Below are 25,096 nucleotides of genomic sequence, written 5' to 3' on the forward strand. Positions count from 1 at the left end.
TGGATCTAATATTTGATAAACTTCCTTTCACTGTGTCATACAGGTAATTCACTTATCATGACTGAAGTTGTAAGAAGAAAGTAAATAAAAGTGTTCTGTCAAAGATTCATATCTTTTGACTTATATGACATGCTTCAAGGGCTTTACATTTAATGATCTGTAAAAATTTAAAATTAATTTTATTCACTAATTAGGCCTCATATAGCTGAACTGCTAAGAAAAATAATTATATTTCAAACATTATTTTTTTTTGTGATTTATAACACTTTGAGCACATGTGATTTATAGCTGTGTATTCAGTTTCTGAGCCTTTTTCAAAATCCAATTACAGTCTATCTAAGGTTTCAATTTTGCAATCACTTACACAGATTGCTCAACTTCATGGACTATAAGTAATCCCTCTGAAGTCAACAGGACTATTCACAGAGCTTCAGGTTAGCACATAAATAAATCTTTGCAAATTTGTGGCCTAAACTGATTTCCATTCTCGACTTGTCTTGGATAATTTAACTCACAAAGAGATGTTTGGTTAGAGACAGATCTCAGTTTGTTTAGGTATATTTTCACAGACTTCAATTATTAAAGGAACCATAAAGATAATAAATATAATTTGGAAGGGGAGCAGGGACTGCAGTGTTATAACATGCAGGTTTGGTTACAAACAGGGTTCTTTCTTCTAAAGGAAGAAGAAAGCTGCCTAACACAGGGATACTTGTCTGAGTCTCATTTCAGAGATCAGCCGTAAACAGTAGGCAGAGTTTAAGCTAGCAACAAAGAAACCCATACTCACAGTTTTAAAATTAAGAAGCATGTATTTTTTTTCCTCTTTTTTTTTTTTCTGTTGCTTTGTTTTGTTTTCTTTTTTTTTTTTTTTTTTTTCCTGCTTAGTAAATTATTTGTTATGGCATAGCTGTAAAACAAATAATCTTCCCAAAGTATTTGGAATCACAGCTTTAAACAGCATACACATATCCAATACATGTATGTTTCAAAATGCAAAAAAAAAAATCTGGTAGTGCTAAAGGTACCTAGATGGGTATGTGTGAATATCCTATATGGATATCCTATATGGATACAATTATGAATAATTACTGATTGATTCTGTAGGACAATAGTACTTCTGATTGCAGTAGAAGCAGATTTGGGCTACTCATTAGCTTGATTATGATATAATTTCTTAGCACAAAGTATATGCTTTCTGCCAGCATGGGCCACCCACGCCTGTGGATATCTGCAGAACTGACTGAAGCTGGCTGAATTTAGTTATGGTTTTCAGTATGGTTTTCAGTGCAGTAATTTCATTTTATTCATTAGAACTATTGGGACCTGGTTTTCTTTCTATATTTTTATAACAATAAATCATATATATTCCTGATTCCCTTATGAAAAAGAACTAGTCATGTTTGGGATTATATATACATAAGCATGTATGTGTGCAAATGCAACACAGTGATCTTGTTAATCTATTCATTAGTATGGCAGAAAACATATCTGAGTCTTAGTGCTGCTGGATTTCCAGTGTTATTAGAAGAGAGATAGTAAATTATTATAATAGAAATATATTCTTAATGGCATTTTTACTTCTGCTGAGAAGTGCAGGATACCTGTTCCCAGTAGCAGAGTAATTACACTGACTATCTCCAACAGTATGTTAGCTCAAAAGAGGATAAGGTTGGGAAAATATGAATGCTGCAATGTTACTGAAGCTTACTACATTTAAATATATAACAATGCATTTTAAAGGCAGTTTATGATATAGATTGAAGGGAAAAAGTGTCATGGTGTGGGACTGCAGTAATCTTTGGTTATCTTCCCCAAATTAATGATATGTGTATGACCTGAAATTTTCCTCATTAGGAGAGCTTCTTGTCCTTTATGATGATTGCATCCCCATTCATCTGTTTAGCCTAAAAATAAGTTTTGCACCTTTAAGACTAGTTCCAAGAGCAAAAGAAGGGAGAGAAGTGCAGAGTTTGTTATCAGAAACTGCATCCTTCTCCTGGGCTGTGTTGTCTGCCACATGGACAAATGGCGGGACAAAGCTCTCCTTTGCTTTTAGTTAATTTTTAGCTAGCTAAGGCAGAGAACTCCCCTTGAATGTGGTTTTTCTTTTTCTTAGAATTGTTCAAATCTTCTCTAGACTAAAGACCCAGAAGAGCACCAGGAGCTCACACCTTTGACCACCAGGGCCTGGCCTGGGCCACGGCATTTCCAGCGCCGGAGGGACTGAGAAGAGACTGAGAGAGCCAAGCTACAGCCCACAAAGGGACTTTCTGAGTTTGTCATCTCTTCTGGGTGACAAGAAGTTTTATTGCTTTATACTGTTCATTTTTTTGTTCTAGTGAATATTTTGCCTGTTAAATAAACATTTTTTTCCGCTTCTCTCCAAAGAAATCTTTTTCTGAATCAGTTGGAGGAGGGGCTGATTAAATTTGCTTTCTAAAAGAACCCCTTTGAAAATTTTCTCCCAAATTTACCCTAAACCAAGACACTTCTATTTGTTAATTGTACTACAGAAATCAGACAAGCCCACACTATTATTCCACTTAGAATTTCTGAAAGAAATTAATGTAAGAGGCACTGAGGAGTGCTAAAAATGTGGGGAAAAAAATTGAGTACTGAGTTCCAAGGATGTAAGATCATAAACCATACTGTTTGCATTTTTTTTTCTGAGGATAGGATTAAAGAATAATTTAGCTATGCATGGATTATGGGAAAAATTTGTGACATTTTATTTGAAAATATTTTCATCCTTGCCAATCAAGGTTAGACTTGCACTTAGACATTACATAAAAGGAAGTACTATGATAAAAGTGGTACAAAAGCTGTTTTAAAAAGTAATCTGTGAAACAAACCAACTTGTTTGACACATTGTCAGCATGAAGAATTGTGAGATGAAAGTTACATGTAGGCATATGCTGAGTAATCTTACAAACTGTTTTACTGGAGTTATCTTAGTCCAATTTTCTAAAGGATGAGAAAAACCTGACTGAATAAAAGAGTGGTCTTATGAAGAGTTTCTTTCAGGCAGAGGTCTTTAGCATTCTATTCCTTGACTGATTTTAGATGAGGTTGAGTGTGAAAGGACAGTCATGTTTGGTTAGGGTTGGGACAAGAAGGGAGCTGATATTTGACCTTTGGCCCTGTGTCATGAACCTCTTGGGAGAATGAACATTTGCACTGCTCAGCACAGTGACAACGTGAAGGCTTCTTCAATGGCCATAGGTGAATGAAAAATCAATTTCCATCCAATCCAATTTCAATTCCAGTTCTAAAACCTGATGAGGGTCTTGGAAAAGCCTTTCCTGCATTGCAGAATAAAAACTGAATACTTTATACAGTGGAAGATAGACTCATGTAAGGTCAGAACTGACCAAGTGGGTTGGAATTCTTCCACAGTGTAGCTTCCACTGAGACTCAGAGATTCACTGGAGTGAACAAGTACTCAGGTCCAGCCAGCAGAAGCTGAAATACAACTCACTGTTCTCATATTTCATATGATGAGTTTCCTTTCAGAAATTTCAGAAGCATTGTGAAGCTTTTTGGTGAAAGGAGATATAACACCTGGGGTTTCTTTGCAGAGGTTAGAAAAGAACTAGTTTCTTTTCTCTTTTAAGTCTTAATTGTCACTCATCACTACCACTGTGTGAAATTGTGTCTAACTGACTGAAAATGCATATAAAACATTCAAGTCTGTAAGTAATAAACCAGATTTACTCTATTATGTGGATGAATGCAATTTAAGGTGCTTGTCAGCCATTCTGTTATCATTAATAACCATATAACGATAATTTTGAATTAATTTCTATTCAGAATTTTCTCTTACATTGTACAGGAAATATTAATAAAATGTTTATGTATTAAGAAATGATGAGTTTAAAAAAAGGTAGTATTCCTCAAGATGCATTCCCTCTAGGAAATATTACCTTGCATATTTTTCAAACACATATTTTCATGGGCAATTTAAACATACTCTTTCTCTAAACAATATATTTCAGTGAAAATATTTACTTTTCTTGACAGGAAAAAAACCCCAAACTCGTTTTAATTACCCCTCATTAACTTACAATCAACAAGATTCATATATGCCCACTGAGAACACCTATGACAGAGAAAAACAATGGGAAACCATAAAAGAGGCTAAGGGTAGGAAATTAGATGATAATACTATGTTGATGACAATGGGAAGAAAGGGAATTAGATACTTTGAAAAAATGCATGAAAAAATGTTACCTTAGTTCTGGTGTCTGTCCCAGGAAAAATATCAGTAATGTTATTAAGCTTTTAAAATAATATCCATACTACTTAAAGAATAATGCCAAGATGGAATTTGAGATTATTTTTGCTGTAGAGTTCTACTTGAAGACATACAGAGAGGACTTAAAAAAAAAAAAATCACATAATTAGATAATAACCTGTATTTATAACACAGTCTGTGATAAGATTATGAAGACTTTGATCCTGCATGAAAGTCATACTTGTCAATACATAATATTGCAGAAAAGCATTCTTTGTCCTCATGCATTGAATTTTTATCTACTACATTGATAGACTGTAAGTTTGTCTTCTTTAATTAAAAAACTTATGAAAAAATGGAATTGTAATCTGTGATCCAACTGTTATATCATCTGCAATCTGGTCTGTCATTAATAAATTTCTGCTTAGCTGCTTTCAGTACCACTCTCAAAATTGATTTCTAGAAGGTTCCTCTACCTAGCTGAAGATTAAACTGTAATTGCTCTGGATGATCAATGCCACCTACCACCAGTAAGTAACAAAATCAACCTTAGATTATAACAAGTAGGTTTTTTTTTCTCACACAGAAGGGAAAATAACTTGATTATTGTAAAGGTGACAGGGATTTGGTCAGAAGGTGGAGGAAAGGGATGAAACTTAAATCTTTTGGGTTCTGATTGATTTTTCCTATTTTTTTACAAATTTTGTTGTAATGAATGAGGAAAAGGAAACAGCATTGTCATTGTCATGGTTAAAATGCTCTACTGCCTTTAGCTTTGAGTTAAATGCTCTCTATGCACAGCATCTGAGGAAATTTAGGACTCTAAAAATTGTTAGCTGCCAGCAGAAAAAATAGATCATAGGGTTTCTCCATTGATGTCAAAAAATAAAAGAAGCTGATGAGAAAATGAGAGCTGGGCTCCCTGAGATGGAGAGCGCTGGTGTTTGCACCAGAGGGAGGTACCAGGGCCCCAGCTTTTCCCAGTGCTGGATGCTGAAATTGGCTTCACTTTTCCTGCACAAGTGGTGGTGGAGTCCAGGGGCACTGTGCTCTGCTCCCCTCCTGCAATGAGCTCATGTCAGGAAAGGAGAGGCTCTGGCTTCCCATTCCATCAGGGGAAAAGCAGCAGCCCCTTGTCCCTGGTGAATGTGCCAGGCTCTGCTTTGGGCCAGGACCAGCCTCTGATGGAGCCTGCTCAGGGTTTCTGTCAGGTGAGAGTGTGTCCCTGCTGGGCTGACCAGGGGGATATGAAGGAAGATGCATCCAGGCTTTTTCTGGTGATTTAGACTGTTGGCTTCCTATGCTTTCAGGGCCTGTGTAAGTGTGGGTATGTCTAAAATCTCCACCTGGACTTTTAAGTGTACAGAGATTCTACTGACCAGGGTGAAGCAGCAGTTGCAAGGGTGTTAGAAAGGCTTAAACTTTGTACCTCAATACCCACTGCAGCATTTAGCCTTAAATACCTCTTCTCCCAGGAACTCTCTTTGTTCAGCAGCAGAGTTTTCTGCTTTGCTATCCCTTCTGATCCTGGTGATAATGTTCCACACAGGAAGTTGAAGAAGGATTAAAATTTCTTTTTCAGGTATGCAGTGAACATTCCAGATTCATCATTTTTGTACTCTTATACTGCTGGAAAAAAAGGATCACTAGCTAGAAACCCAGCCAAAACTACTACATCTGCAAATATCTTGGTGTTCAGGAAGCAAATTTACCTAATTGTTAGGTCCCTATTGGTCCAAGTCAGCCAAATAATCAGAAATTAATAAACAGCTAACTCATTCCTAGCAGAGGCTAAATATGGATCTAAACAAGGAAACCTAAACTGAAAGGTTGTCATGGTGATGTACAGGAGACTAAGCAAGCAGTGCAAAACTCCTCTTCCTGGGAGACCTGAGAGACTAGCTCAAATTTTTATCTGCCATGCTTAATTTATCTTTTCACTGAAACACTTGTCAACTCCCAAAATGTGTAGAAGGCTTGTATCTGGTACCTTTTGTCTTTTGAGGGCACAACAGACTTGGCTTCCAGATCTATTTCAGATTCAGCCTTACTTAAAGAGGAAAAAATATTTTTGGGAGTTTTTCTGCTATTTTTGTCCTTTTACTATTTATAAGGGCAATTAAATATTGAGATTACTTCCTCTTAAGCATGTTTTCATGAGGCCACATATTTTAGTATGTCTGACTTACTGAGTTCTCTAAGAAAGGGAGTAAGGAAAGTAGATTCTTGCAAAATTCATGCATGCACAAAGTTAAATTAGAGATCTGGTTGTCACAGAACAGAGAAGACTTACATGTTTTCAGTCTTGGAGCTACTGCTTGTATGGAAAAGAAAATAAGGACTAAGCATCAGCATGTGACTTAATAGGTGTCAGTTAAATAAGTATTGGTTTTAAAGTAATTTGAGCTTTAAAATATTTTATTTTCAGTATTCCATCAAGTAATTTGATTGTTTAGAGCAAGCTGTTGGATTTCAGTGCTTTTTGGGTTAAGCTCTTGCTCTGAGTTCAAATGCCTCTGAACCAGAGTATATGACTACTAGCTGGTATATTATTGAGGTTCAACTACTTAATAAGTTAATTTCTCATCTCAGAAAATTCAAGAAAATATGACAAATGTCAGGCTAAGCAGAACATCTGGTAATTCACATCTGCATCTTTTTAAGAAGCAATGACAAGAGTTTAGAAAAATGGCTACAAATGAAGTTCTATTCAAGTAATTGGAGGTACCCAACAATACATTTAAATAAATTGGTCACACTCTCTTGATTTATGGTTTCTTTCTAAGCTTAGACAGGCTTTGTATGCTACAAAACTAAATTTAGGGAAGATATCACTGCTTTGATATAAATTGAGATGCCACAAGTACTTCAGCACCACAGTAAGATCCTGGTTTGCTCACTTTTACAAACAATCTAAAAAAAGCACAGGAATGTCAGCAAAATGCAGACACTGCTCCTGCTTATTCTTTGCTTTCTGAAGTCAACAGGAAGCTTCATGAGAGTAGGGAGTGTCAATCCCAGGGATGTGGAGCCCCCTCTGGGAGGTAAAGTGGACAAAATGGGTCTGGGAGCTTTGATTTGCAGATTTTCCATCTCCCTGTAATTATCTTGGTGGGAGATCCCATTAGGCAGGCTGGGATCATGGGATGTGAGTGGTGAGGAGAAACAGGGAGGTTCTTAGCAGCTTCTGTCATGATGTTTCACTTCAGAAATGTTGATGTAAAACAAAAGTGTTGGAAGGAAAATGTCCATGTCAGGCTATGCAGGAACCCCCCTGGCTTGGGGTTTAGGTGGCATTTCTGAGAGATGTAAAAGGTTTTTTTTTTTGGTTTTCCTAAAATTTGTAATATTTTTCTTACAGAAAAATATTACAGATGTATCACCTGTGGTTTCCTACTATTCTTTCTCTATTGAGCCTTCATAAATTTTAAAGTGAATGAATTATTAAATGCATCTTTTATAGAGATCTAGTTAAAAGGGGTTACTGTATTTTTTTCCAATGACATCCATAATTAACAACCTCCTTTCTCTTTTATTTTGCAAGTTGTACAAATTCCTTGGGAAAAATAACCATTGACTATTAATTCTTAGGGAGCTAAAATTCATGCTTGCATCAGAGGGAATCTCCACAAACTGACCATCCCTACACTTTACCCTTTCATGGAGAAAAGCTGCATATTTACCCCTTTTGTGTAGCAGAATACTGGCATGGCGGCGTCCGTTCCCATTCTCGACGTAGCAGGAATAATTTCCTAGGTCTGCCTCTTCAACTGAGTCAAGAATCAATGAGATGGAAACCTCCTGTTCCCCAAGATGCTCCTTGAGAACCCTGAGGAAAAAACAACCATTGCTGCTGTTCTGCTTGTACCACAGTGAAGCTTTAGATAATCATGACATAACAATGCTACTTACAACTCACAACTCTCTGGCTTCAAATCTGGCTATGGTTTGATGCAATCTTAATTTAATTATATCATGCCCTTTTCTTCCTCACTTCTAATAAGGAGTTTTGGCTTTGTAAATGTTAATGAGAGCTGCAGTTCATTGTCTTCTTAAAGAAGAATGATATGCACATGGATAATATATCATTGCACACTTTGATGGAGACTCTGATCCATGAATCTTGGAACAGTAGAAGAGAGAAAACTGAAAACAGTTATTCTGGGGTTTTAGACTCACACCAGGAGTCTGGGCCAAACACAATATTTGTCCTTTTTCTGAGGCTCTTCAACATGCCACTCAGGAACAACATGTTCATACCATGGTAGGAGAGATAATTTCTGGGATGCATTATAAAATTTTATAATGTTTTATCAAACAGTAGGAAGAACTGGTACACCAGGTGTCACTAGCTCATAGAGATTATAAATAAAAGGCTTCCTGTCTAAGACTCCACCTGTCTTCCCATTACTTTCTTTCCCTCTTAACAAGACCATCAGTGGTTTCAGGAACTCAGGAAAGCAAATGACAAATGATTGCAGGCCTGACAAATGAAATGGAAATGAGCTTTTCTGCTCCTCCCTCCACGAAACAAGAAAGTTGTAACAGGTTTATTGTCACTTTTTTTTGTCAGTCATCAGCTAGTTAAGTCACTGGCTGAAGGACTTGGGAAAGTTTTAAACACAAAATATAGCTGAATTTTTTGTCACATGCCATTTAGTTTATTGATCTTGACTTTTGTCGAATAAACTTGAAGTACACTGGGGTGAAACACGCTTCCTTCTTGCCTGTGTCTGGGGATCATGACTTTGAAGGTCACTGAGGTCTACTTGATTTTGCTAATTGTGATCGTATTGTGCATAATTTCTTTTTCTTGGGTTCTATTCGTCTATGTCTCATTTTCATTACAATTATTATTAGTAATATATGTTTACTATTATAATTAGTGTTATTGCTACTATTATAATCTCTTATTTTGTCTCAATTATTAAACTGTTTTTATCTCAACCCACAAGTTCTATTCTGGTACTTCTCCCCACCTGAGGGGGATAACAGGGGAGTGAGTCAGTGGCTGTGAGGAACTTACTTGCTGGCTGAGGTTAAACCACGACATGCACACTAAGATTTGCCTGAATTTCTGAGTTTCAATTTCTGTGATACATAGAAACAGTGATATTCACACACACAGAGTTTAAATGAATAAGGAATCTCTTCAGATCCAAGCAGATATTTCACATTGGGTAGGATTTAGTAAGCTATGTCAAGCATGTAATTCTCCATACGAATCCACATTAATTTCTAAATGAGGCAGCACTTTTAGGAGCAGTAGAAGTATATGGCATGAATTGCCAGATCCTCTCCCAAACAAGTATTTCAGCAGATATAAGCAGCCCACATAACAGGATGCTTGGCTCTCACAAGCCAGATAACATCCCAGGAAACTCAGGTTTTTTTCATGAAGAAATCAAAACATTCCAAAAGGGAAGTCAAACTTCACCATTTATTTAAGGTTTAATGTTTGAAAATACTTTTTAAGCTGATTTTCTGAAGATATTAATTTTTTTTTATTTCATCTTACTAAGTGTCCTAGTGATTGTTTTTGTAGATTGCCACCTTTTGAAAAAGGTAAATTCCAGCACACATTTTAAAAAAGGTAAATTCCACCTGGTCAACATTACAGCTCTTTTTGGGTAGCTATTCTGCTTTTGCAGGTCTCTAACATCAGATTTGGGTGAGGATGGCATTTTTCTGTTCTCTACTGGTGGAGTCAAATAGCATGTGGATGGTGTTGGAAAAAAAAAATATCAGACCCAATATGCTCGTTGGTTAGACTGTGATAAAAAATGTAACATTAACTATCAAAAAAATACAGAGAAAAAAAGAAAAAACCTTTTTCTTTTACCTAATGTCACTTTCCCAGACTCGATTATCATCCAAATCTTCAATAAACTTCTCCCCTTTCATCCAGTAGATTAAAGGACTGACATCTCCACTGTATCCAAAGAAAGCTCTGCAGGTTAGATTAGCAGAACCACCTGTTGCAAAAAACGTAAGAAAATATGTTTATTTCAAAATTTAAAATCAGTTGCTTTTTAAAAACCAAAATATTCAGAGGGTTCCTCAATTTCCAGCTGTTGTTGAAAGTTTCCAAGAGTATCTGCTTGTCTTGACACAATACATTTTCTGAAAATAAATGCAATAAAAATGAAATTAAATTATATGTAAAAACAGGATTAATTTTTTTCAAAACATTTTCTGTTTGGTAAGGACATCAGAGATCATTTCTTTTCAAAAGGAGCTAACTTAATTTTTTTTTTTTCTCTGAAAAAGATAAAAGTCAGGTAAAATAGACATGCAATTTCATCTGTGTTAGTTCAGCCTTGCAATGCTTTCTGCAAAGAGGCTGGTATATTCCTGTCCAGTTCCATTCCCAAGGGATTTCTGGTAGAAGGATGTGTGCTCATTGCTACACTTTAGCAGGAAAGTTTGAAAAAAGCTCCTGTGAACTAATTCTGAACATTACAATCCATTAGAATGGGAAGAACCATTAGCAGAGCATGCAGCAGGGAGCAGAAATTTCATATATATGCACAGCACTACTTATTTAATCATTATAACGAGAATTTTAAAAACTAATATGCCTTCGCTTTATTTTCACATGGAGCCTTACATTGTGTTTGTACCACTTGGCTTTGGGCTTTACCTTGGGCACATGCAGGGATTGAAATGGCCACTTGCACAGTTTTTGTGTGTTGGCAAGACTGGATAAAGCAAGAGGACAGACACAGCTGAAGATCCCCCACTGGCTGCTCTAAAGATATCTGTCCCAACATGCACCAACTCTTCTAAACTGCCACATGCATTTCTTTAGGGCATAATTACACAGTAACTTAAGGAAGAGTGGGGATTTAAGAAGATGTCTTTTCCCCTCACGAAGAGAGTATTTCCCTGGAGTTTATAATACTGCTAAGACCAAATTAACATTTTATTCACACTTTCAGTTTTTAATTTTTGGACTTTAAAGCTAACAGACCACAGCTCCTGGACAAAAATTAAGAGAAAAGCGTTTTTATCACTACTACATCTGTACCAAGATGCCATAAGGCCATCTGGGTTCAATTAATTTCCTCGAAAATACACTGTTCTTCTAATTTCCTCAAAAATACCAGGTTCTGTCAGGACTTGGTCTTTCTCAAACATACAACATTAATATTTGAATTTCATATTTACTTTTTAGCATGAAAACAAATGCAGGATTCTGTGTAACAAGAAGTAATTATTAAATAAATGTCTTACAAATGACTACCTTGAACTCTCACATCCATGGCATGAAAGGTACAGAATCAAATGTTTTTGTTCCAAATGTGCAACACCAAGGCAAATACCATTTCTGCTACTTTCACAATCTGTTTTGGAACTTTAGGATCTCATTTCTTTTAGTCATTTCAGGAAGTTTTGGTTGCTACCATACCTTTTGCAAGCAATGGCTGCTAAGGAGACAGGAGTATTCCAGTACTTGAAACTAGGATGGAGAGAAGGGTCTCCTTCATAATCAAAAAGTATGAAATGGAATCTCTTAATAATGAGAAATTTTAATAATCTCACTTAGTCTAGAGCAAAGCTGCCACATATAAGATGTGTTTCTTCAGAGAGAAGGCAAAGCCTCTCTTTCTAAAGACAAGCATAGCTCCTGTTTTCAAACCCCAGGGAGCCATGGTCAGGACACCTCCCTGGAAGCTCAATTTCTCAATCTCTTCATGGCTCAAGAAGTGCAATTTGGAACCCCTGGGAGAAAGATTTTTGCAATCTTGAAGCCATTTGAAGGGAGTGAGATGAGCACGGGGACATATTGTGGTTCAAGTGCATGAAAACCTGTAGTGGAACATGATCAATTCCTTGGTTTCTTGCCATGCAAACCTGGTTTCTTACAGCAGTTGCATTGCAGATATATTCCAAGTAGAGGGTGGGGGGTGGTGGGATTGTTTGGTTTCGGTTTTGGGGTTTGCTTTTGTTTTGGTTTTGCATCATAATTATGATGCTTGAATGTGTGAAAATGAAAATATAAAACCTTAAAGGATTATGAAAGTCTTGGCCACAGTGGGATCTGTGCACTCTTGAGATGGGAGAAGGTACCTGCACATGTAAAGCCAAAGCAGGCTTCTGTGATAATTGGACAACCCCTATGGCATTATCCACCAGACTCAGAGTGCTACCTAATGCATCACTGCCACTTCTTGGGCTTTTTCCAGGGCTTTCCTACCAAGCCAAGGCTTGGTTGAAACTTTATAGCTTTTAAGAGCTGGCAAGATCACAGTTAGAGAGACTGTAACTTCTGGCCAATTTATCCATGATTCACAGAGATTAGACACCACGGGTGCTGGACCATTAAAGCTCTCCAGGCTCCTGCAGCTAACAGGTACCCCTGAGACATGATTTTTGCTCTGTCTGGGCTTCTGAGCCTTTTATAGATGAATGTTATGAGCATAGATTTGTTTTTCAAAAAATAAACATCTTCTAGTAAGAGCAAAACTTAACAAAACCAGAGAGTTTTTAAGATTAAGGTTGTTTTCTTTATTAAATTCTTAAAGAAGTTTTCTCCGTAAATAAAACATGCAAACATATCTTCAAGTGTAGAATCTGAAGTCTCCATTCAACGTGAAAAAGTTGCAAGTGAGAAATGAATTAGGAAGAATGTAATGCCACTTAGTAGTACTGTGTTGATTGCAGGTACCCAGGGAAGGCCATTAGCATGCTGGGGCTTCAGCTATAAATTAACTGCTCTGTCTATCTTGAGCAATCTTCACAATAAGCCAGTGGGATGTTCATTAGCTGGCCATCAAGGAAGATTCAGTGACCAGCTAATGACCAACTGTGACCATTAATAAGGGGCTCTGTTATCCAGAACTCACAGCTCTGTGCAGAGGGCATGGGGCTCCCTTGGAGAAGCAAAGAGGCTTCCAGCTGCAGGCACATGTAAATAAAACCTGACTGCAGGGCCATGCTATGAATGGACTCAGTATTTGGGGAGCACATCTTGATTTCTACTCCAGAGCTGCCATCATGAGAGTGAGTGATTGAGTGTTGTAGGAGGGGCTGTGCTTTTCTCTAGATGTTCAGCTTTGAAGTGAGCAGGCACAATCTCAATTGTGGCACCAAGCAGCTGTTCTGCATGGACAATCTGCTTTTAAAAGTCTGCAGATTTGTAGAAAACATGAAAATTTGTAGGAAACATATAACAAGTAGCAGAGCTGCTTTGCTTCATCTTTAAGCTAAGGTATAAACAACCTGTCAATCAATTAATAGAAATCCCTCACAGTTAACCTTAGGCAACTGTTTCTCTCCATGTCTTTTCTGTACTGAGAAAAACTGGAGGACAGATCTGAAAGTCATACAAGTTTCATGAAAGGATATATAATGCTTTCTATGCCATTAGTTTAAATTTTTCTGTAAATGCTGGATTACTACAGTTTTACAGCCTGTTTTTGAAGGATTTTAATTTTGTATTTTAAATTTACTGAATGTTTTCAATTAAATTACTAGGGAAATTAATCTATTTCTGTCCCCTTTGCTATAAGATGTAAATTCAAGTTACATCCTGGGTAAACTGCTTTGTTTTGTTTTGGGTTTGTTTGTTGTGTTGCTTTTTTTTTTAATTCATATTTTTTTAATGGACCCTGGAAAAATCCAAAGGCGTCAGAATAGAATTATTAAGTGAAACCTACAGTGTTGCTATTTTTATTGGCATCCCCTCAAAACAACAAACAGAAAAACAAAACAACTTAAAGAAAACATCAAGAGAAAAACAACACTTTTGACTTCTCAGTATAATTATAAATTTTCAAACTGTGAAATAATGCACCAAAGACATGCAAGAGGACACATAAGAAGTAAATTCAACTGCGCTTTTCTCCATCACCTTTTTTTTTCTGATGAATATGCTCTTAGAGTATTGAGTTTATTTTTGTAAAAATTGGAATGTATAGCCCTACATGCTGCTGCTGCTCCCTGTGATAAAGTCACACTCAGCTCAATCCAACTGGGTTCAAATTTAATTAGTAAAAAGCTCTTTGCCATCTGAACTCAGACCTGTTTTTGTTGCACAGTACGCTTCCAAGTAGAGCAGAATGCAGGAAGGGACCACAACAAGGTATTCTTCCTTGAAATCAGCAAACATCTCGAGCAGAACAATACAGATTTTGTGTTCATTTTCACAAATTACCAACATTGGGGGCTCTTTGCTAAATACTGCTGGGGGAGCCTGTGCCCAGCAGAGGGCACTGTCTAACTTCCAAACATTATTTAAAAAAGGAATTTCCTAGTGAATAACTTCTCATTAAAGACATCAGCCTGCTAAGAACGTGCTAGCTGTAATTAGAAAATAGTGAATGTTTTGTGATTGCTGAAATGCCATCTTGTGTGGTCAGCTGAGATTCCACTCACACAAGTTACCATACAGCAGGACAGCACCTTCCTCTCCTTTGAGTTGACAAATTCTTCAGTGAAGGGCAACCATTTGTGGTTGGCAGCAACTGTAATAATAAAAAATGCTCTGCAACCTCTTTTTAGAAGATCTCTCAAAAACATATTATAGAAGTGTTTGAGAGCCATGTTCAACATCTAGTAACATTGAGGGCCAAAAGACTGAAAATGTTAAGTGCACTGAAATGTGGGACTTTCTTTTACTGTACAATGTAAACCATTTGTACAACTTATGTGCAGGAAATACCTAGGCAATACCTACACACTTACAAGTATGCCATTTATTTGTAATGTTAACTTCTCAAAATGAAATTGTAAAAGGTCAAGACAGATGCAATCAAAATCTTGCACACAGGAATTAAATACTATTATTTCCATTCACATTTGAGGAAAAAATACTGCCAAATTATCAGTCTTCCAAGTGGAGGGCTGTGAAAGCTGGTAACTTCCTAGGTGTGACAGATCAGCAGTGACAGAAACAAGTCCATGACCCACTTGTTTTGCCAATGTCATCTGACAAGGCCAGCGGGCAGGTAGGTAGAAGCTGCTCTCATTTTCAGAGAAGTCTTGTGTCCTAAAACAATTCCACAGTATTTGAAAGCCTTCATGCAAATGTGATTAAGGAAAAAAAAAAGAAAAATGAGGTACCACATAGTTTTCAGCTGTGTGACTTGATCAAATGATTATCTACCCTTGATCTGTAAGGATCCTCTTAGAAGAGGGTGAACTGCAGAGATTCCTTTGGGTTCCTTCCCTGCATGCACAAAGCACCACCTATTGCTATCTGCCCTCCAGTTTCCATACACATTCTTGCATCTTGATAACTTGTACTCCCTTAATATAATGTAAATGTCCTGCTGCATGTTTCCCACAGCGAGTTAGGAAAAATTAAACAACCAACCAACCAAAACAAAACCAAGCAAAACCAAATATTATTTTCCGAAACATAACTGTAACCTGGGAATTGCAATATTCTAATCTCAGCACTGAGTAGTAGTTTTTGCATGTTTTTGGCAAGTCATCAGATCTTGCCTCCATACAGTTGTGAAGATACAATGTGCAAATGCTGTTTGAATTTTTAATTCAGTATATGTAATTTTGAGAGGGTTCGACATAATCATTCACTAAGTATTTTCATGTAAGCATCATACAAAGTGCTGAATGTGATTACACAGCTATATTTCTTCATTAATAGGCCTGTCCATATTTTGCTGTGCTGCAGAGTGGAATTTTGATTGCATTGGAATATAAATCACATTTTGAATATGTCCTTCAGGTCACAATGGTGTAAACTTAGAGTACACGCTACATTCCTCCACAATAAAAAAAAGTCAGGAGAAATCAGGAGAAGGTGCTCATAAAGACCAGAGATTTTTGTTTTTGAACTTCTAAGCAAATCCCTTCTTTCCATTTCTGTTTGTTTGGTGGTTTTTTTGGGGTTTTTTTTTTTTTTTTTTTTAATTGGAAAGAGAAACCAAAAACCTAATTCCTGTTCATTAGATTTTTCTGTGTTGTTTTTTTTTCACCAAGCAGATAGTCCTGGTTCACCACAGAGCTGAAGTCATTCACCTGTTCAAAGTTACCCATTACCACATGAAAAGCCCTTTGCCTTCCAGGGCTTCCATCTGCTGAATTCCAACTCAGCAGCAGGACCCCTGAAGGAAGGGTCTGTATGTTCCTGTCTGTATGTTCCTGCTGATCAGCCCTGAGATCCTGGAGTGTTCAACACTTTATAGGGTGCAGAACTCAAACATACACAGTGAGATCTAAGATCAACCTCTGCGTACAAAAATTTTGTAGTGGCTTTCTTCATAGCTTGTGAAGGAAAAGAAACCCAAATCCTTTCTGCTTTGGATGGGCTCTTTAGCAGCTGGACTGTTAGAGGAGAGTCAATGAAGACAGCAACCACCAGAGCAGACTGCAGAAAATGAAGTGACATATGCGACTTGGGGCTGAAGATGTCCAGAACATCTCTCAGGTGTGTGGATTGTCAAACTTGCCCTCGTTTCACAAGAGGTAACAAAACCCCTGAACCAATAATCTTGATTTTCCTAACAGCAGGCCTCTCCTCTTGATAGATGGTAATGTCAGGCTGATAAATTAGCTGTTCAGCAAGTATTTTTCACTCCTTCCCCTTCAGAAGTAGAGGCTGGAGTGGAAGACAACTATCACAACATAAAGCAAGTATTGCTAAAGAAAAGGAAAGCCACTGCAATTGTATTACAAGTTTGACTTAACTTTTACTCTAGAAATTCATATTTTAAAGGTTTTTTTGAAAATGCATTTATAGACAATTTTTTACTGTGTCCTGTCTGTGAGATCTAAAGATAATTTCTTTTTTAAAAGCTAAGCTGTTTTTAGATAAAAGTCACAAGAAAATATCCTAGGTAACAAAATATCTCTAATTGAAAAAAAAAAAGAGGAAGAGGTAGCTCTAAATGTCAAACTTCACATGTTTGTTACCACTTACAGACTTGTGTCTTGGGAGTTTAAATCTGTTCATACCACGCACAGCTTAATATTGTTCACTGTTTTGTTTCTGGATTCTCTTTAAACCACACTGACTTTGATTATGGTGTCCTGGTATTTTCATTTGAATGATGTTGCATGGTAAAAAAAACCAACCTTTGTGCTGACAGCCCAAAGTTCCCATTGCACAAAGGAGTCCAAAAGGGCTCCCATAAGGGACATGTGGTTCCTTCCTGTGCCTGGAGAGAGTCCCCAAGTCCCACACCTGGGGCTGCCACTGTCCCTCAGCAGTCACTGACCTCCAGAAAGGCCTTGTGTCTTTGGCTTTGTGGAGTCCTGCTCTCAGTCCTAGTTTAAAGCAAGAGAGGTTTCTTGCTTAAGGCCTTCATGTTTTGGAGAGTAACAAAAAAAAAAAAAAACCAAAAAAAATTCAATAATGCAATGTGTGTCCCTCTGGTAAAGAATATTTACTGGCAAGAAATGCAATAGGACCTATCAGCTCCTGCACTTTGCAGTTCCATAGGTGACTCTGGGCCTCAAGAAACTACAAAGCTAGAATAAGTTCTCTGCTAGTTAGAAAAGACAGTTTCAAGCCATTACAGCTCTCACTGCATATTTATCCATCCCAAACAGAATCCAGAGGTAAAGCAGCAGCAGCAGCAGCTCAAAGCCACTTGAGTGGCTCTCTTGGTCAGAACACAGCTGTTGCTAGACTTGTTTTGCTGAGGAACTACTTGAATAACACACAGCAGCCCAGCACAGCTCCCTTTCTGCTTTATTTTGCTTGTGAAAACTGTTGATACAATTGCCTTTTTTTTTTTTTTAATCTGAACAGCCAATAAAAGCATTCAAATGTCTTGCTATGGAGGTTTTTTTATAAATCCTGTTTTCCTCTTCTTTCTGAACAGACTATAGTGGGTTTGTTTAGGCCTCTGGTGGGTGCTAGTCCATGTCAAAAAACTCTGCTCATAAATCATCACAAGCAGTACCTTCTCCCAGCCTCCCTCTCAGGTGCACTGCACAATATGTTCTGTACAAAGAATAGCAGATGATGTTCTGGATTCTAGATAGTGATAAATGACATAGTTATTTTCCCAAACTTTGCAAGCAACTTAATGTCAGATCACACTTAAATATAAATATCAACAATCTTAAGGATCAGCTTTATCAATTCAGGCTAAATACAAATTCAACTTCATGTGGCTCTTTCATCTCCTACCTGTTCATCCTGTTGATGTCTTTGGACACAGAATTTAATGAACAGCATTAGAAAATATGTTTTACTGGAATGTCTTATAATAGCTGCTCTTTAACTGCTTTGGAGAGAGGGACTGCAGTGTTTGTATCATCATGAGGTAATTTGAGTGCATACATCAAATTCTCAACTTTGGAGTCATGCTTATATACTAAATAATAAATAGTGTGTTTATTTTCCATTGGTCAACCTGACTATTCTTTTCCTCTCTTTGCTCTTTTTTCATAAACAAGTTTACCACTGAGTAGGACTGAGTAGGCTGCAGGGAATTATTTGGGTAAGGAGGTATTCTGAGAAAAATGCTGTAGAGATGGGCTGCATATTGAAGATATTAAAAAAAAATAAAATTAGAGCCTTTGCAAGTAGCATGCACAGTGTCACCTACACCTGGGCTCTTATAAAGGGACTCCTGGGACTCCAGGTTACAAGCAACAAGTAATTAAACACTCTGTCTTCCTCTGATGGTCTTTCTCTTCAGCACACACTGTGAACATCATCAGTTCTAAGATTTTAATTAATTAATCTGTTCTGTCAGGACAGAGAATGTCATTTGGAAAAGACCTAGACTAGTTTGTCAAACATTTGAATGGGGAAAACTACTGCTCCCATGAAGCAATGTGGCACAGCAGGATAAGTATAATTGAAATAAACCATATCTATTATGTAAATCAAAATACTTCAGTTTGGTTCTAAAATATGTGACAGCACTAGCCTGTTCAAATTTTCACCAGGAAAGCTTTTAAGAACCTCTGAAAATTGGAGCCCTGGTGAAATGAACCTACTGATTACTAATAAAACAGATAAATAAAATCAGCACCAGCTTTCAGTTTACTGCAGTAAAGCCTCTGATAGTAGAAAGGGATTTTATGTTTATGCATACTGGGTTTTCCTACTTGAAGAGAAGAAAGAAAAAGAGTGACATATGTAAATATATATAGTTAAATGTGCTTCTGCTTTAAATCAAGAAGGTGTAATGCAATGGACAGAGAAAATACTAATTCTTAGCATAACTTTAGAAACAATTTGCCATTTAATTAAATATCATATGGACTAGTATCTGTTCATATAATGTTAAAATCCTAGCACATCAAATGTTTCTATTGCATAAAATGGAAATGCATGCTGTTCCTAAGAGCACTAGGCTTTCTGCTTTTACACTGTAGTCATTACATTATGTAGTCTTTCTATTTCTCTCACACATGTTAAGAAATTAACCTTTAGTTAATAAGTGCTTTCCTAAGAAAACACTGAAACAAAATCCATTAGAACAAAACCCTCTGGTTCACAAAGATGCAAATGGAGAAACTCATTTGCTTCCCAGTGACAAATGTGCCATACTCTGGGACCATACACGTGCTGGAATAATCCAATGCTATTGATTGGTTTCCTTTCCACATGAAAGGCACCCAGGTGGTTTTTTGATTATACCTCAGTAAACTGCAGATTGATAGACAATGCTTGGTGATAGGCAGCTGAACAAATATCACAAATGGAATAAAAAAATCCAGCTGGCACTGCATACGTGCTACCTGAAGTTTAAAGAAAACTTACACTTTAAAGAAGTTTATAAATGGGAGCAAGTTTGAATTCTTGATGCTGTACCCTGCTTTCTGACCTTGGGAGCAGAGGACCTGAGTTACAAGAATTCCCACAGGGGAAAATACGTGTCTGGCCAAAGGGAGGGCTCCTGCCACACATTCCTGAGCCATACAGATCCACCCTGCAGGTCCTCACTCTGTATGAAAGCTCCTCTTCTATGGCAGAGCCTGCCCACTGCTCCCAACCCCTTCTCCCACTCTGGTTTTGATGTGAGTGAAGACCAGTGAACTTCATTCTCCTCTGCAAAGAGTAGCTATTCCTGTATCTCTCAGGACAGAGGGGGAGAGTTTCTTGTACTCTTAAATAACACCTGATCAAGGGCTGGCTTCATGTTGGCTTTTCCTCTTTAACAGAAAATGACCTGGCCAAACTGGAGGCACTGTAGGAGGAAGCAGAGCCTCATGTCCCCATCTGTGTTTGAAGTAGGTGCGGTCCTGGGCATCATAAAATGTGATTCTCCCAAAACAACTTCCTTCCCAAGAACAATTAGTCATTAAATTATTCTGGTTTGTTGAATATTTTTGTCAAGAGGAGATGCTCTTCAATACTGGAAAGTCTGAACAGCAGCAAGGCTGAAATGATTTATCCTCTCACAGCAGCCATGTGGGCCCTGTTTCTCTCTCCTTTAGTTGTCATTTCCATGGTTGCACAGCACAGGGTCCTGCCAGCAAAACTTCTGAGAGGTTTAGGGCTCCTGTGTCTGAAGCCAAATGCTTGAGGTCAGCAAGTAGGATATTAATCCTCTTTACTTACATAATTGTGAATTTCCAGAACAATCTACACAACCCACCCTCCTCGTGCTGCATGCCCACCAATGCTGTAACTTCTCCTTGTTGTGTTTTTTTGTTTTGTTTTGGTTGCTATTTTGTTTTTCCTCTTTTTTTGTTTGTTTGGGTTTTTTGTGTGTTTTTATTTTTTGTTTTGTGTTTGGTTTTGTTGATGTTTGGGTGATTTTTTTGTTTGTTTTGTTTTTTGTTTGTTCTTGTTGTGTTTTTCTTTTTATATTTTCTAAGTGTTCTGAGAGTCTTTGGAGTTATGGCATTTCTAAAAAGTGGAGGAAAATGAAGGAAAATTTCACCTTGTTCCATTCAAGCTCTGGGAATACAGAACACTGTCTCTACAATGCCATTTGTGCTTTTAACAGTTTCTGGAGGTCTCAAAGCAAGGACTGAAAGCAGGGTTTGAGTGACAATAGAAATTGTCACTCAAATAAACATTCAAGATGCAATGTTTATGATACAAAATGTCCAAGGAGACATTTGGTGGTTTCAGGAGACAGAGGTGGCAGGCTGGTGTCTGTACCAGCACAGGTCTCTGCAGAGCTGGGTGTGCCACCACTCACCCTGTCCCCTGTCCCCCCAGAGCTGAGGTTGCCACTCACCCCAAGCTGCATGGTGGCTTTTTAATGGGGACACCTGTCCACAGGGGACCAGAGCAAATTTGCAAAACCCATTTGCACTTCTGGCTCAGAGCTAGAAATTTAGTCTGGGGAAGAAGAAGAGGGTGTATTAACCCTTGCACTAAATAGCCCATCACCAGCTCTAAAGAATATCATTGCAGCTACAGGCTTTGATTTTTATTGATGCAATTATTTGCAAATGCTGTTACAAACTACTGGATAGTAAAACATTGATGGATTTTTAGAAAGTGCTTGGTACAGTGTTTGCTTTCAGTCTTTTGCCATCTAAACGACATCCATCCCTTTAAAAATGTGTCATAAATGGAGACATGAAAATTATTTATAAAACAGTCCAAAATGGATGACATTAAGCATTAAGTACTGCATGATCACACATCCAGCAAGTTTCTTGTATATGTATAGAGTGGACTCTCAAAAATCCATACTTAAGGGAAGTCATATGAATCATATGAGGAGAGAATAGTGAGGCAAAAAAAAAACCACTTTAAAACACTGTAATGGTAATTTAGGATCATTGATCTACAAACACAAGAAGTGGGAAAGAAAACAATCATCCATACTGAATTAGAGCAAAGATCTACTACCCCAGCATCCTGTATCTGTACCATTCAATAGCATGAGAGGCAAATATCTAGGTATGACTGTCACAGTCCCTGAAAGCAGCCCAAGTTTTATGATGAAAATTTTGACAGACTTTAACTACAGCAATGCAAATAATAAAAAGCAAGGTCGTATATCTGTCCTTTGTAAGCAGTTTGTCTGTCTGTTCTAACAGGATGCGCATATAAAATAGGACCGAAAATATGTTTCATTAGCACTGGGATACAAAAAGAAAAAGAAAAAAAATAGGTCTTCTGATGGAAGTTAAGCAATGTGCTTTTTAAAGAAAGCATGCATTTATATGAGAATTTAAAAGATGTAAATTTATTGGTATAAGAAAAAGCTAAGTGATTTTATCCGATTGAGTGCTTTGCATCCAACTTGTTATCATTTATTTTCTCCACGTCTCAGTATAATCAAAGATAGCTAAACCTCAAGTTTGGAGAGAACTGTTAAGGATTTTTTTTTTTTTTTAATGCATTAGATTTTGGATAGCAAGTATGCTAAACTATACTTTACATAACTTGTTGTTCTAAAACATTTTGTAGTGTGAGATGCTAAAGTTCAGCTGATAAATAATGAGCTTATTTAAGAAGCTTGAAAAAAACACAGGAGAATAATAAAAGGCAGAGGGAAAAGAGGCAAAATTGTTCCTGTTCTAGGTCATCATATAAAGATGAAGTGAGGATTTTTTTTCAAGACTGAGATGGCAGGCAGCAGTTCCTTGGTGTCAAAGGCAGGTAATATGATGACAAAGGGTGTTTGGTCCTGTACCTTTTCTATTTCATTTCAGCCAGTCTCTGAAACGAATACCTGTCCTGATGAGTGTGAGGAAAAAGCTAATTCAGTAGGAACAGCAGTAACTTTTCAATGTCCTGCTCATTTTTCCCCCCTTATATTACAATAAGGAATTCTTCTAAAAGCTATTTCCATCTTGAATGTGTCAGTCAGTATTGTGTGAAAGAAGAGGCTGAGAAGCAGAAAATGATTGCTTTTAGGTTAGGACCTGACCTCTTCAGGGGTATGCACATGGAAAGCTGGATGGTGGGAATAAGGAACCTCAGAGATGGGCTACTGGCACCTACCCAGTGACAATGCAATAGCCTAAAACCAGGTTCCAAAAAAGGCTGAGCTGCAAGACAAGGATTTTGCTGTTTCTCCTCAAAACAAAACCCCTCAACACTCCTGTTGTCCTGTTCCCACAGCCAGCCTGTGTCATCCCATCCCTCCTCCCCATCCTAAAGGTGTCCTGCAACCTCCAGCACCCCCCTGCCTGGAGACAACTCCAGGCCTTGATCTCCAGCACCCAGGACAGGCAAGAGGCAGCCTGAACCCCGCTAACATGTAAATTCACCTTACACCTCTGTCTTCACACATAAAGTGAGGAAGTCTGGAACCTGCCAGATCTCTAACATAAGAGATCATTAAATATTATGAAATTACTTTGAGGTGTGATCATAAAAGATAACAAAGTCAACAAAATAAGACACTGCAGAAGACGTGTGGGAGAACTGGCTGAGAGCAGCCACTTTCCTTCATCCTTGAGAAAGATTCTTCTGCTGTAACTTTAGGAATGGCATTACTAATAAGAACTAGCTAAGAGCAGCAGTTTGCCATTCTGAATAAAATGAATCATTCCTAATATGATTAGCACATGTTACATATTAGAATGAATATGAAATTTAAGTTTGAAAAGAGCATTTGTCGAAAAGGCAGAAGAAAAAGGTTGACATGACATTTTCTTCATAAATGAATGCTTACAAGGAAAAAAACCCTCTGCTTTCTATGTTCATTGTAGAGGTATTTCTATTAAAAAGCTATTAGTTACTCAAATGTCACTTTTATGAATAAAAACTTGTCTTGGTGCCATAGGAGATGTTGCAGATGAGCTCTTGTTTATGTAAAGAACGGAAAACTCATAGATTTTCACTAAGAAATGAAAAAATGCAGAGCTACTAGCTCACCCTTTCACTAAGTGAGAACATGAAAAGCTCCAATACATTATTTAAAATTACAAAGGCAAACTGTTAAATAAGTTAGACAGGAATAAAATAATCTTTGATATGATTTTTTTTACAGTTTTATTTATCAACTGCTCATAAATGAATAATTCATAGAGTGGACAGATTGGGTTCAACAGAATTAATTTTCTGTGGCTTAGACAGTGGTATGAAAAGCAGAGATTTCCAGGAGACAGGATTTCTGATAAAAAAGATTTGCCATTTTATTTTATTGATTTTTTTCCCTGTATGCTAGTTTATTTAGTTTGAATAGATCAGCACTTTAGAGCTGTTAGACCAGGATAGTCACAAAAGCAAGGCTGGCCTGCTAAACAAGATTGAGGCATCTCTCCCAGGACTTGCAGAATTTGTATTCAAGTGATGCAGGAAGAAGTTTGGTAACCCAGTTGGACCTTGACCACTTATTTTCCAAGAGTTTTTAATTTTTTTTAAGGAAAGCAAATTACTTGGGGCAAGGGATCCCAAGGTTTTCCTGCTACAAGCTTCATATCAATGATCTTGGAAAATCTTATTTGTCTTTCTGCCTGGAAACACAGTCTTTGAAAGTCCAGCTTGAGCTTCTCAAAGCTGTAGCTTGTAGATTGCCTTCCTGTTGACCGCCTCAAGACCCAGGATACACCAAGACCACGGGCATAGTGGTCATGTTGGACAGGAAGGCATCTTCCAAAGTGACATTTGTAGCCCACAGGAAATTCTGACTTCCAGTTTTATTGGTCAGGTAGGAACCATCCCTCATGGCTATCAGTATGCAAGGTGAGGACTTTGTAATCTTGGTGATCTTTACTGACTTGCCATGGATCTAAGATGTTTGATTTACCAAAATGCTGTGATGCCCATTTGTTCTGTCTGAGACTATCTTTTCCCAAAAATTACTGACCTTGACATTTAGGTGTAGTTTCAGCTCTACTACCTGTAGGACTTTGGGATACTTACTGTCACTTTCTCTTCCAATTTACCTGCCGTCAGGGCTCAGAGAAATTTGTCCCCTAATCCTCTGTTTAGTTTAATTCAACTACAAGGGCAGCAAGTTGATGAGATTCCGCAACAGAGACCCTCAGGATCATGATAGGCCTGAG

General features: G+C 37.5%; 1 protein-coding gene across 2 annotated transcripts in view; it reads right to left on the reverse strand.

The window, feature by feature from the left end:
- The window catches only part of IL1RAPL1 (interleukin 1 receptor accessory protein like 1), a 687,022-nt gene that overhangs the window by 26,152 nt on the left and 635,774 nt on the right, over nt 1–25,096 (reverse strand). For both annotated transcript variants that reach the window (XM_071430366.1, XM_071430365.1), the window contains exons 7-8: nt 10,080–10,212; nt 7,921–8,066 (exon numbers count right to left, since the gene is read on the reverse strand). In XM_071430366.1, the coding sequence (XP_071286467.1) occupies nt 7,921–8,066; nt 10,080–10,212 (279 nt within the window). The remainder of the gene's footprint in view (nt 1–7,920; nt 8,067–10,079; nt 10,213–25,096) is intronic.

This window comes from Agelaius tricolor, unplaced genomic scaffold (assembly GCF_023055355.1).
Source record: "Agelaius tricolor isolate 1412-34295 unplaced genomic scaffold, bAgeTri1.0.p SCAF_7, whole genome shotgun sequence".
Lineage (NCBI taxonomy): Eukaryota > Metazoa > Chordata > Aves > Passeriformes > Icteridae > Agelaius > Agelaius tricolor.